The sequence below is a fragment of the Carcharhinus amblyrhynchos genome, chromosome 7, assembly GCF_965287045.1.
Source record: "Carcharhinus amblyrhynchos chromosome 7, sCarAmb.v2.hapA, whole genome shotgun sequence".
NCBI lineage: Eukaryota > Metazoa > Chordata > Chondrichthyes > Carcharhiniformes > Carcharhinidae > Carcharhinus > Carcharhinus amblyrhynchos.
Genome location: NC_137330.1, coordinates 43,287,093 through 43,300,596, shown reverse-complemented (window position 1 = coordinate 43,300,596; position 13,504 = coordinate 43,287,093). Strand labels below are relative to the sequence as shown.

General features: G+C 46.2%; 1 protein-coding gene across 5 annotated transcripts in view; it reads left to right on the top strand.

Annotated features, from left to right (window-relative positions):
- klhl29 (kelch like family member 29) overlaps positions 1–13,504 on the top strand; it is a 409,579-nt gene that overhangs the window by 256,154 nt on the left and 139,921 nt on the right. For 4 of the 5 annotated variants that reach the window (XM_080192214.1, XM_080192213.1, XM_080192215.1 and 1 more), the window contains one exon: positions 6,896–6,973. The exons of the other annotated variant lie outside the window; for it this stretch is intronic. In XM_080192214.1, the coding sequence (XP_080048340.1) occupies positions 6,896–6,973 (78 nt within the window). The remainder of the gene's footprint in view (positions 1–6,895; positions 6,974–13,504) is intronic. 5 annotated transcript variants of the gene reach the window in all.

Genomic DNA, 13,504 nt, shown 5'->3' with positions numbered 1-13,504 from the left:
CCCCCACCCCCCTCCCAGGCCAGGTAAAGCCTCCCACGCCTGCTACAGACATCAGGGACCACCCCAACATTACTGACCCCCTTACCACCCCCCCCCCCCCCCCCCCCCACCAAGAACTGCCTTGCACATGGCCTCCTCATCACCCCTCTGGTCCCGATTGCTGAGTGACATAACCCTCTTTCTCCCCTGCCCATCACAGAGGCACATTCCCCCATCAGCATATCTGCAGTGCTGACTTGGCTTCCACCCTATGGTAACAAGGCAAACTGCATTAAACTCACTGAATGCTGTAATGGGTGTGTGATTTGCTCAGACTGCCTGCCGCTGATCTGTCCTAACAAGGGAGAGCTTGGATGTACAGATAGGTAGGCAATGCAGGAAGAAATGACCTCAAGGAAGACAGCCCCCAGATCTTTGGGTACAGAGCTTAACAGGTTGCTGGAGGCAGTGGAGACAAGGCAGGACATCCTCTTCTCCCAGCTGGACATCATCCCAGGGGAAGAGAATGCAGGCTAGGAGTCATGACAGCATGTGTGAATGCCAGAGCACTGGCCAAGAGGACTGGAAAGCAGTGCCACAAGAATCTGAATGAGCTAATCTGGGCAGCAAGGGTGAGTGTTTAACCTCATCGAGCATTTTCCCCTGAATGACTCTCAGATCCCCCCCCATCCCCACCCCAGCCTGTGTGCTTCCAACCTCTGACTCCCAAGCATCTCCCTCCTCCCCCTCAAGAGTATCACAACCCTTTCCCTCTGAGGGCCACTTCCTGATACTCCAAAACTCAAGCCGTCAGATTTTACATGCCTCCACAGGAGAAGAATTCCCATAATCACCAGGAGAGGCAAAGAAGTGTGCTGAGATCCGGATCATCACCCCCTTTGAGGGAACTGGAGCTTGCGGGAGAGAGGGGATCCACATAGTATGGGATACAGCATGGTTGGGCTGGAGCATAGAACCGGCACGTGCCAATCCTCAACTCGTTGGATATATCTGAAGTGAGTTGCATGCAGCCCAGATTCCTCTCCCTCCCTTGTACTTAACCATGTGTCCTGTTGGCAGGCCCCAACACACTGGGGTCACTTGGCATTGTGGTTCCCACTGCTGCTCCCACCGATTCTGCCCCTTACTGGTTGGAAAACTCCTTGGAGAAAGCCAATGAAGGGAGTTCCAATACCAGTTCTGTGTCAGCTTCCATCTTGCAGTTCACCATCCCAATGACTCTTACATTGTTGGGTCAAGTTAGTGGTGAGGCATCTAGGTCACTGGCTGGGGCACACAACACATCTGCTGATGTACATTGGGTGGAGGAGGGCGCCCTCTGGCACAATGGGGCCCGTCAGAGGCGAGGAATCAGCTGCCCCAGGCTACACGCTGGGTCTCTGAGATCACTTCTCCCTCAGCTGCTGGAGATGTAGCAACACAGCCAGGGAATGCAGGAGGGGCTGACAGCCACTCTGGACCAACTGCAAGGCTGCTGGGAGGAGTCCCAAAGTCTTCAGATGGATGAGCTATTGCCTGTCTTTCGTGGTTCCCAGGTCAACAATGCAAGGTGGCGTCCGCGATGGAGAGCCTAGAGCAAGAAATCATCACCAAGACTGGCAAGGTCAGAGTGATGGCCAAGCCACAGCAAGTCACGCCAGAGTCCCACGGCTGAGTCACAGCAGACTACAGCTGAGAGACTCAGCAGGCTTGTTGAGATTCTGCGGTCCATGACTGAGAGGTTCGAGAGTTTGCAGGAGATCCAGCAAGACAGCGCTGAGGCAGAGCAAGGCTGCAGCCATTGAGAACGTGGCCCAGGCACAGAGGGTCATGGCCAAGGGGCTGCAGAGCATGGCCCAGTCTCAGAGGGCACTTGCTGTTGCTATTAACAGGTGGCATCCGACTCAGAGGACCATCGCTGAGGGCTCGCCCACCATGACAGGAAAAGAGATGGTCTTCCAGGACTGCAAGGTCAGATGATACCAGAATTTCTGGAGCTTACAGCAGAAGGACTGCTGCCTATGGAATGACACAGGGGCCCACAGGAGCCCCAAGGGAAGAGGAAGAACTCGAGCCTGTGCCAGAGCATTTCCACCCAGGAAACTGCGGCTGTGACTATACCTTCTGACTCCCCCTTTCCTGACAGCGGGGCATCAGGGGCAGTGGGATGAAGAGGGTGTCATGGATATGTCCCTGATACCTGGAAGCAGGCCAGGGCCCTCAAATTCCAGGCACTCCAGAGGACGCTTGCCAAGAGCATCACAGGTCACAGGGCGCAGTCAACTGCTGGTCACCTCCACCTTCAATGTACATCCTGGGGAGACACCAAGATGTAGAGGTAGGCCACATAAAGTTAAAAAGAGCGGGACTAAGATGGCACAGGTGAAGGGGAACACTAGAATATTTAGACACTTTAAGGTCTTACATATGTTTTATATTATCACTTATTTTGAAGGCACTTTTTTGGCACCAATAAATGTTATTTCACCACACACCTGTGAATAATTTGTCTCTGATTAGCCTCCAACAGGAATGAACTTTCCATGACGGTCACTGAGTTGATTGTTGGTGAAGGAGGTCCCTCAGTGTATTGGCTACTGTGAAAATCAAGGTGCTCAAACCTTTCACTGGTTACAGCGAGTGGAATGCATTGGCAGCAACTTACAGCATCTGCCATGGCACCCCCAGAACCCAGGAGAGATTCCCTCCTCCCTGCCCACTGCCACACCCCCTCCCTCCAACCCACCTGCCCACAAGGGGCTTTTTATGCTCCCTTCCCACCACTCAGAAGTGGACCAGGTGCCAGTGTGCATGTGGAACTCAGGTAGGAGGTAGTTTGTACGAGGGCACAATCATAATGGTGTTTAGCGAGTTGTCATCACCCTCCTGCCTGCCAGAAACCTCACTAACACAGCGCACCCAGGCCCACCACTCTGGTGTGACAATGTTGCAGGAGATTGTACGGCTGCATGGGGTGGGGGGGGCAGCGGTGGGCACTAGTGTTGCAACTCAACCCCTAGTGACCAAAGAGCATGGTGACCAGGGCCTTCCCTGCCACCCTCACATGCCTGACCCTTGCTGCCGTGAATCCTCCTGCACCTGGGCATTGGTCATCATGGTCCTCCTCCTACTCCTCCTCTTCATCCTCCTGCTGGGTGGCCTCCTTCCCAGCGATGCCCAGCTGCTCACATTCTCCTCCTCCAAAAGGTCTCCCCTCTGCGGGATGATACCGGGGGCTTATTGAGGGTCCCACCGGCGCAGTCCAGACACCTGATCCGCATCCTGAGGAGCCCTATGCACCCCTCCACTAATGAATAGGTGGCAACGTGGGCCTCATTATTATCAGGTCTCTGCCTCAGTCTCAGGACTCTGCACAGGCATCATCAGCCAACTCCAAAGCGGGAACTCCATGTCATCCATGGACCATCCCTGCACCTTGGGCTCCTCAATATAAAATTGTCATGCACGCTGCAGGGGTGTCTGGCACAGACTTGCATGATATTCAGCTGATGCACACCAACAAACATGCACCCCAAATGCATATTTATTGAGTGGAAGCCCTTTCTGTTCATAAATCTTCCTGGCGTTTTCACTGGGGCCTTAAGGACAATGTGGATGCAGCCTAGAGCTCCCTGTACATTTTGCATCCCTGCAGTGGTCACAAACCCTGCAGTCTGGGCTTCCTGCTGGGCCTGGTCCAGGTCAGATTTAATACACTGGCCAGACCGGGCATATAGGGCATCCATGACCTTCTTCACACACTTGTGGAGGGATGATTGGAAAATGCCACAAAGGTCTCCACTGGTGGTCTAGAAGGACCCGGTGACATAAAGGTTTAAGGTAGCCATTACTTCCACACCCACCAGGAGCGGGCGCTCCCCCAAACCCCGTGGTGCCAGATCCTGCAACAAATGGCACAAGTGTCACACTATTTCTGTTCAGAGCTGGAGCCGTCGATGACACATGACCCCTCCACCCACCCCCAGGGCAAAGAGCGGCCATGTCCTGCCTCCGGCAGCTGTCTACCTCTACTCCTGCAAGTAATAAGGCCTGGGCCTTCTCTGCCAACAGTTCACCCTCTTCCTCAACTCCAGCAGCAAACAAAAGAACAGCAAGATCAGTGGGTTGCAGAACAAAAGCCATTTTGTCAATCTGTAGGGGAGGCGGGGTTGGGGAAGGAGATAGACAGATGGAAAGGTGAAAGAACTCTGCTGATCCCCGGCCCAGCAATGCACACTCCACACATTTCCCCCCCACACCCCCCCCAGCAACACACACTCCCCACAATCCCCCCCCACACGGCCCCCCAGCAACACACACTTCCCATGCCTCTCCCACAGACCCCAAGCAACACACACTCCCCATATTCCCTCCCCCCCCTCCCCCCCCCCCCCCACAAACATTTCCCCAGAATAGCAACACAGCCTCCTCTTCCACTAGCATTCACAAAAACGCACCCAGAACCCATGCAGTAGTGGCCCGAGACAGTGCTGCTTGACAAGTCCTGAGGCTGCAGCACTACCACTTCAAAGAGTTTCCGGCCCATCCCCCACCAGCAACAGTGCTTGCTGCTGCCAGCACTAGGACCCAAAGTCAGCATTAAGACCTGAGGTCAATGCTGTGACGCGGATCCATGCTGAGAGTCCAAAGTCGGACCCTGTGAACAACAGCAGCCCCCCACACACTCGCAGGCCGCTCCCCCCCCCGCCCCCGACCCAAGAAGCAACATGGCCACCATGAAACAATTACCCCACCCCACCCCAAGCAGCAAGGAGCAGGTTGAGTGCAGACACTTAGCCCCTTCCTCACCCCCTCTGCTCAGGCACCTGGAACCGACTTTAATACCTGAGGTGTTTTTCTCACCATTCCAGCTGCAGTGAGCAAGGTGGTTAAGGCAGGTGGGCTGAGACGATTGGGAGTGAAGCTTGCTAATGACATTGTGATGAATGCAAAATAGTGCAAATTGATGTTTTGGATGGGGTCCCGATTGTGTGATTTTTTTTTTGTGTGTGTGGTAAAATGGGAATGGGCGCGAAAACAGGCGCCACTCCTGCCAGTTGCATCAGGTCAATTTTATAACATTTTCCACCGCAAAATTGTCGCAATGAGGTCATAAAATTCCGCCCATCTTGTTTATGCAATTTTAGCAGATAAACTTCACAATAATATGAGAAGGATTTGGCGGTTTTACAGTTAAAAATATATATTTCTGGTGAAATAAACAATAGTAGGCAGTTGTATAACATGAAGAAAAGAGCCGTGTCTGTTGAAGTCGTCGTGTGTGAGGAATTGTGAGAGTTATTGAAATTGAATGAAATGAAGTAAGGGACACTGAGGGAAAATTATTGTTCTCAGAGACTGACCTCACTGCTGACTAGCCTCTATCTTGTTTGATTTTAGAAATTATAAATGTTTAATAGTTGGCCTGCACCCCAAGTGTTTATATGATAATCGCATATGTAATTTAAAGCAAATGCATTATGATATAAATAAGCTTTCGGACACACTCAATGAAATGCTTGACCTGTCAACTAGGACACCAATTCCGGTGGGGAAGTACAGAAGTTAACGTGACCAGTTTTTGCAATTTTCTCTCGTGGGGCATTCACAAGTCCTCAGGGACAAAAGTCAGGATAAAGGAATGGCAGCCATTCCATTAGGTTCTTGCCTCCCATACAGTCTGGCTTTGTTTCAGGGCTTTCAGAAGGTACGTAGATGAGTCCTGCTCGTACTGGAAGGACTGGCCAATCACTGAGATATAAATAGGGCAGGAGGAAACATTGCTGGTCATAGACATTTACTTCCTGAGATTCTACACACAAGTTTCTCTGGTGTAGGACTGTTTAATGAAATCTGACACTTTGGACTTCTCTTGGGTCAGTACAGGCTGGAAGGTCACTAATGGCTCCAAAGAGAAGTGTACATATATTCATTGTGGTTTACGGGTGACTTTCACTACTTAGGGTTCTCCATCAGCTGCCAAATGCACAAGTAAGGCCTTATCAAACCTATCGCTGTGCTTAAAATTCTTGCTGTTTTTGAGGGGAAAGATTCAACTTAGAGTGGGTCTGATGGTTGGATGCAGCAAACCAGGATGATTATCTGAGAAGGGAAACAGCGGGACTGCTTTTGTCCATACTGGGGCAGGAGGAAAGCGGGTGAAGAAAATCAGTCCTGTAATAATGCCTTTCCCTGACCTCAGCTTCCAGCAGCTCCTTTTTTAATTTCGCATTTAATATTGCTCAACAGGTACTAATGTATGAGTTTAATCATCAATTACTTTGGTGTTAGCTGAAGCAATCTGCATTACTTTGCATAAGTTCAAAGTTGAAGTTGGGTTGCTAGGTACATCCCATTTATTAGATTCCAGTATAGGTTTGTCACTACACAACCAGAGGATTTTTTTTTTTGCCCCTCCACTGAACTATCAGAATCATTATTTCACCCATTCTGACATGAAATCGAGATTACAACTCACCATGAAATTGCTGGTTAAGATTCAATAAACTAACCATAATTCATTATAATTCACAGTCCATTTCTTCCAGAACAGATATGACATTTGACTGTATTTAAAAAGTTAACACTTTGTATCAGCTGTTTCTTATTTGCATATTTCAGTCACTTGCCATAATAGCAAGGAGTTAATTTCCAGGGCAAAAATAATAGTGATGCTTCCTTTGGAGTTGAACATCATTTTTTTTTAAAAGGATTACTCATCCAAACTTAATTTGATCCAAATGTTTTTTTAAATTACCAGAAACGACTCATTCAGATTTTCGGTATAGTGCAGTTTATCGCTCATCTGTAGCTAAGACATGTGGAGTTGATCATGTGACAACAGTTTAATGACCTCATCACAAAATAACTCTGAGTCATTTGTGTCTTTTGACTTTGCCCTGGAAAACCTCTGGAGGTGATCGACGCGAGTCCCCTGTCAGCACCATGGACCAAGCTCAGCCCAGACTTGACACCACGGAGGAACTTCAAACAGGTGAGGTGTCTTTAGCTGATCAGGGACTGAGCCTCCAGCAAGTTGCTCACCTTGGGTGGTTCAGGTCATCAGCCATAAGCAGCATTGGTAACTGAACAACAAAATGGCCGTGAATGGCCTGCAGATAAGTTCTCTGGGCAGATCCTCATCGGTATAACTTGCCACCTCAGACTCGGTGATTCTTCTCCGTGGTTGGCCATCTGTACAGTGCACAGCCACAACAGCCACCAGTATAACTTCCTCAGCAAAGATTGGATAGAACTCTGAAAAGTAGATTAGAAGTAGGGTTTTGCCTACCAATAATTCAACGTGTGTTTCTTGCATTCACCTTTTTATAGAAGATTTGATGGCAAAAGATTTAGCTTTCATAGCTCCTCAATCCTCATATGTCAATGTTTTGTTGTTCTGAAATATTCAAGCACAATTAAATGCTGGGCTCTGGAGGCAAAATATCTTCCCATTAGTTCCCAAGCGACCATTATAGGCTTGAGAACAGCAGACCTGGAATTGAAAGTTTGCTGGTAAATTATTTCTCCCCCCTCCCACGCATCCTCTATCCCTGGTTATTTCAGGTAAGAAGTTAAGATGTACATGCTCAGAGTTTTGCTGTGATGAGTGGAGTTAATAAAATTCAGTTTCTCACTAAATGAACCGTGACTATGTTAATGAGCTATTCGAGCTTGTTAAGATATATTTAGAAACTTGGAGCAGAATCTGCTGTCCTGTTGTAAAATTATTCATATAGAGTAGGGCACAAAAAATGCAATTATGCTCCCGGCTATCGCTGGGATCTACAGGCTCACAGCATAATATACATATGTCCAATGTATTGCCATATGCAAACTGGACTTAACCACAGTTTCCTTTATACAGAGGCTGCTGTCAACTCTGCCAAGAAGGAGATCCAGAAGTCCTTTACTGAAGCTTTTTTACTTAAACATTACTAGTTCTGTGATCGGCAATCTAAGATCCTCACTCCATTTCTGATTGCTTTTTCTAATCTTCCTGCCAATTGTGAAAATCTATTACAAATCCCATATAAAAGCAGTAGTAACCTCTTCAGTTTTGTTGTCCATTTTGGACTTCTAAATTACTATCTCGCCAGTGCCTATGCTTGATTCCCAAGAGTATTCAGAGTAAGATGTGTTTGAGTTAGAGACAGATAGCAGGAAAAAAAATCATGCTATAAGAGTGTAAGAATATAATTTGTTAAAGAATAGACAAAATGCTTATATGTAGAGGATCAGTTAGAAACTATGTGAGCTGAATTGCCTGAAGCAAGTTAACAAACTGGCAGAATATAGTGTTAACAGTAAAACAAAATGCCACAGGCACTCTGGCAGGATAAGGGCAGTTACAACATAGGGCAGTGTTTCATGGAGGCAATGGATCTCGCCCACTATTGAGAGCTGGCGAGAATTCTGCGCCACTTTCTTTGGACACCTTCTTAAGTGCCATATCAGGTAATTAAAAAAGCAGCAGTGGGCCTTTCCTAGAATCAAGGACCTTGGAGGTGGATGTCCCTCCCATTGCTAGACAATCAGAGGCCAACACCTCTTCACTGAATGACAGCACTACAGGATGGAGGCAGTGGCTGCTGCTGGTACTGTATCCCCTGAGGCTTAGGATCACGGATGAACCCAAGTAAAGGTGAGTGAGAGCAGGCAGGTGGTTGTGGGAAAGGGGGACAGTGTGAGTGTGGGAGTTGGCAGCAAGGGCTGTCCCTGGCTCTCAGTGCCCTCCCATACCTCACTTCCTGATTCAGTGCCTTTGAATAAGGGAACCCGCACTCAACTCTGACAAATTTTGCCAGGCTCCTTGAATAGTGGGTCCCCTGGCCACTACCATTGACTGAATGCCAGTGGCAGCAGAGTAAGACCCCTGGGTGGACAGTAATTGCCCACTTAAGGGCTTCAATTAGCAGCAGGACAGGATGGCCAAGCAAAGGCCACAGACTTAATTGGGGTGGAGGTGGAAAGGTAGCAGGGTTCCCAACAAATTATTTTTTAAAAATTTACTATTTTACGCCTTTTCTAGTCCCGATGTTGAAGTAAAAATGTTGAAAATCTGACTCTTGCCCACCTCTAACCTACCTAAACATCCAGAGTTTAACAGAAGTGGGACAAGAGGTGGGCAGCCAATCCACTCCCAGGAGGTGGGTTTTCAATTTAAACATTTTAATGAGATAGAACTCTCTGATTTAACACGCTTTACAGGTTTTGCACTGCAAGGCTGGGTTTGCCAGCTCTGAGGCAGCTCAATGGAGGCAAGTTCAGCTTGAGAAGAAAGTAGCTATCTTTGCTGGACCAGATGCAGCAGGTGTGCATTCCCCACCTGACAGCCCACCCCAGCTTTCCAAAGTCACACTCTTTCCCCCTTCTGACACCACCCCATCCAAAGACCTCTAAGGTAAAGGGGTTTGAGCTAGCCCTCTGCCCAGTGTTAAAGATTTGGAGCTACTTGCTCCTGTGTGCTCAATTAAGCCATAGGTAAGAAAAAATGCAAGTTGTGCTGCAAGTTGTTGGGTTTCCCATTCAAAACATCACCCCATCCTGTTCACATAACCCTCCCCTCCTATCAGTATCCAGATCGGGCATGCTATGTAGGCCAACATTCATTGTTCATCCATAATTACTCTTGCTAGCCTATTTCTGTGGGTAGCTAAGAGTCAGCCACATTGCTGTAGATCTGGGGCCAGATTCTCCAACCTCACCTCCGACCTTGCTTGCAACTGGGATCCTCCCATCCCATTGCAATGGACAGAAATTTGACTGAGTGCCAAATTCTCTATCCTCACTGGAAGTGGCGGCGGGGCATGATTGGCTGGAGAATTCCGGCCCGGGACTCAAATGTAGCCGAGTCTAGGTGACAATGGCAGATTTCCTTCCCAAATTAATGAACCAATTTGGTTTTTATGACAATCACACTGGTTTTATGTTCATCATAAGTCTTTTAATTCCAGATTTTTATTGAGTTCAAACATTACCATGATGGAATTCAAGCCCAGCATTACTTTGGTCTCCGGATTACTGGTTCAGTGACGTACAATAAGCTGCTGTCCCTCCTGAATGATTCCCTTTTATATAGTTACACAAGTGGTTTTATCAGAAGTATGGTATTCCAAAATTTCAGAATTAATGAATCCAAAATGACAGTTGAATTCCAAATATTTACAATATTCCATAAAATGTTGAAGTTAAATAATGGGCATCTATTTGCATCAGCTACATCTGTGGGCAATGTATAATTTGATTCATGATGTGAAGATGCCGGCGTTGGACTGGGGTAAACACAGTAAGAAGTCTCAGGACATCAGTTTAAGTTCAACAAGATTATTTGGTGGTAAAAGCCACTAGCTTATGGTGCACTGCTCCTTCATCAGGTAAGTGGAAGTTTTGTTCACAAACAGGGCATATAAAGAAACAAACTCAATTTACAAAATAATGGTTGGAATGTGAGTCTTTACAGGTAATCAATCTTAAAGGTACAGATAATGTAAGTGGAGAGAGTGTTAAGCACAGGCTAAAGAGATCTGTATTGCCTACAGACAGGAGAGTTAGTGAGATTTTGCAAGATCAGGCAAGTCGTAGGACTTGCAGATAGTGTGACATGAGCCCAAGATCCCGGTTGAGGTCATCCTCATGTGTGTGGAGCTTGGCTATCTGACTCTGCATTGTCATGTGTCATGAAAGCTGAAGGCCAGTGACCGCTGAAATGTTCCCCAACAGGAAGAGAACACTCTTGCCTGGTGATTGTCAAGCAGTGTTTATTCATCTGTTCTGAATGAACACCACTCGACAATCACCAGGCAAATGTGTTCTCTTCCTGTTGGGGAACACTTAAGTGGTCATGGGCATTTGGCCTCTAATCTTTGAGTAAAGCATTCTCCAAGGCGGCCTTCATGACACACGATAACGCAGAGTCGCTGAGCAGAGACTGATAACCAAATTCCGACACATGAATGTGGCCTCAACCAGGATCTTGGGTTCATGTCACACTATCTGTAAGCCCCATGACTTGCCAGGGCTTGCAAAATCTCACTAACTGTCCTGTCTGGAGACAACACACATCTCTTTAACCTGTGCTTAACACTCTCTCCACTCACATTGTCTGTACCTTTAAGACTTGATCACTGTAAAGGCTCACATTCCAACCGTTATTTTGTAAATTAAGTTTGTGTCTTTATATGCCCTGTTTGTGAACAGAACTTCTACCTACCTGACAAAGAAGCAGCACTCCAAAAGCTAGTGGCTTTTGCTACCAAATAAACCTGTTAGATTTTAATCCTGTGTTGTGAGACTTCTTGCTGTAATTTGATTCAGTCAGTGTAGCTGGTAACTAATGATCACAACAACTTGCATTTATAAAGTATCAATTTCCAGGGAACATTACAAAATGTAAAACCAAATCACTTGGAGACATTAGGTTAGATGACCTAAAGCTTGTTCAAAGAAGTAGGTTTTAAGGAGGAAAGCAATGCAGAGAGACATAGGGAAGGAATCTGAGAGCAGAGGCCCTGGACAACTAAAGGTGCAGCCACCAAAGGAGGAGAGATTAAAATCTGAGATGGTCAGATTAAAGGAGCGTAGATATCTAAAGGGTTGTGGAACTAGAGGTGATTTACACAGATCAGGAGGGATGAGGCTTCGGAGGGATTTGAAAACCAGGATTAGAATTTTAAAATTGAGATGTTCTTGACTGGGAACCCCACAGAGATCAGTGCACACAAGGATGATAGGGCTTTAGTGTGGGTTAAAACACAAAGAATAGAATATGGGGGAACCAACTAGGGTGCCCTGGAACAGTCAATTCTAGAGGTAATAAAGTCATGGATGAGAGTTTCAGCAGCAAATGAGTTGCAATGGGAAAATGTTGGACAATGTTATGGAGATGGAAATAGATGTGATGAGCGAACGCATGAATTTGAGGCTGGAAGCTCATTTCTGGTTCAACGTCACAAAGGTTTTGAGCAGACTGGCTTCACCCAGACTATTGCCAGGACAAGTATGGAGTCAGGAGCTAGGGATTGGAATTAGGAATGGGGGCCAATAACAATGACTTACTTTTTCCCAGTATTTAATTGGAGGAAATTTCTGCTCAGTCCAGGATGCCAGATAAGTCGTCTAATGATTTAACAATAGTGGAGGAGTTGAGAGAGGCAGTGGTGAGGGGGAGCTGGGTGTTGTCGGCATACATGCGTAAACTAACACTGTACTTTCAATTACACTGCCATTGGGCAGTATGTAAATGAGAAATAGGAGGGAGCCAAGAACAGATCCTGCAGGGACAGCAGGACTAACTGTTAATGAGCAAGAAGAGTCCATTCAGGTGCACTGCACCATCTGGATTTTACTGTAAGTGAGCTTGCTAGAAATTGCGGTGTCTCTCAAAAGCAACAAAACTTCTCAACATTCCCATTATTGGGGCTGCAAAGTCTAAGCTGATATTTGTTGGTCTCAGCCTACGTATTGCTTCTTCCCTGTTCTCCAAATTATTTTTCACAAAGTGTTCCTCAGGTGCATAGGAGAGCTGCATGTTTTTTTTATTCTTTACTCACTAGATTTAAGTGGCAGTGGCAAAGTTGCATTTATCCCTAAAGGATGTCACCAAATAATGGACTAAAATGAGTATATAAGGTAAATGCAGTTATGAAACAGATGAGAAGAATGATAATGGAAAATTAAGTTGGGCAGCAAGGAATATTGAAAGGAATGTCAGGCATTTCAATACCTGACGTTTCAATTATATTTGAGGGTCAAGCAAAAACAAATAAATGATGGGGCCATTCAAATGTAACAGGCACCCTGGTTGTTAGATTTGTGTATGCTTTTCTTGTTTCTTTTTATATTCCAGCAAGAAAAATGTGATCAATGATTACAACACATAGGTTTGAGATTAAAATCATGATGTTGAAGAGTGGTAGATCTCATTAAACTCTTGCTGACTTTAGTAAAATTGGTGGATTTGTTTGTGCTGCATGTGGAACTCTTCAGGCAGACATCACTTAAATTGGGATTTTTGAGTTGATTAGAAGTTCATATGTAGGCTGCCATCAGATAAAACAGCATTTTGGAGCACATGTTAATATTGTAATCTTGCCCACTTGGATCCCATCATTGAGCTCTCAATAAACCATTAGGGTCAGTGATGCCATAACCTTCACAATGATCTACGAACACATGACTGAATACATGTCAACTGTTACTGGCTTTGACTAACTATTACACCTAACTCTACAAGGGAACTTGCAAGAAAATTAAAATGTATAATATATTAAACAAAAACTAATGTGCAAGAGTTTACAGATCCCATTTGGCATCGTAGGTGTCTCCTAACTTTAAAATCATTCAAGATAATTTTAAGAAGTTCCCAGGAGTGGAACTGTTAAAATATGGCTCAGTCCCACTCTAGTGCTATACCCCTCCTGAGATCCTGCGTCAGATGAAAACCTAATTCCTGAGTTAGATCACTTGCGTTCTGATGTAAATTAGCAATTTAGGGCAAATGTCTTAAACTGAGCAACTGTGAGGA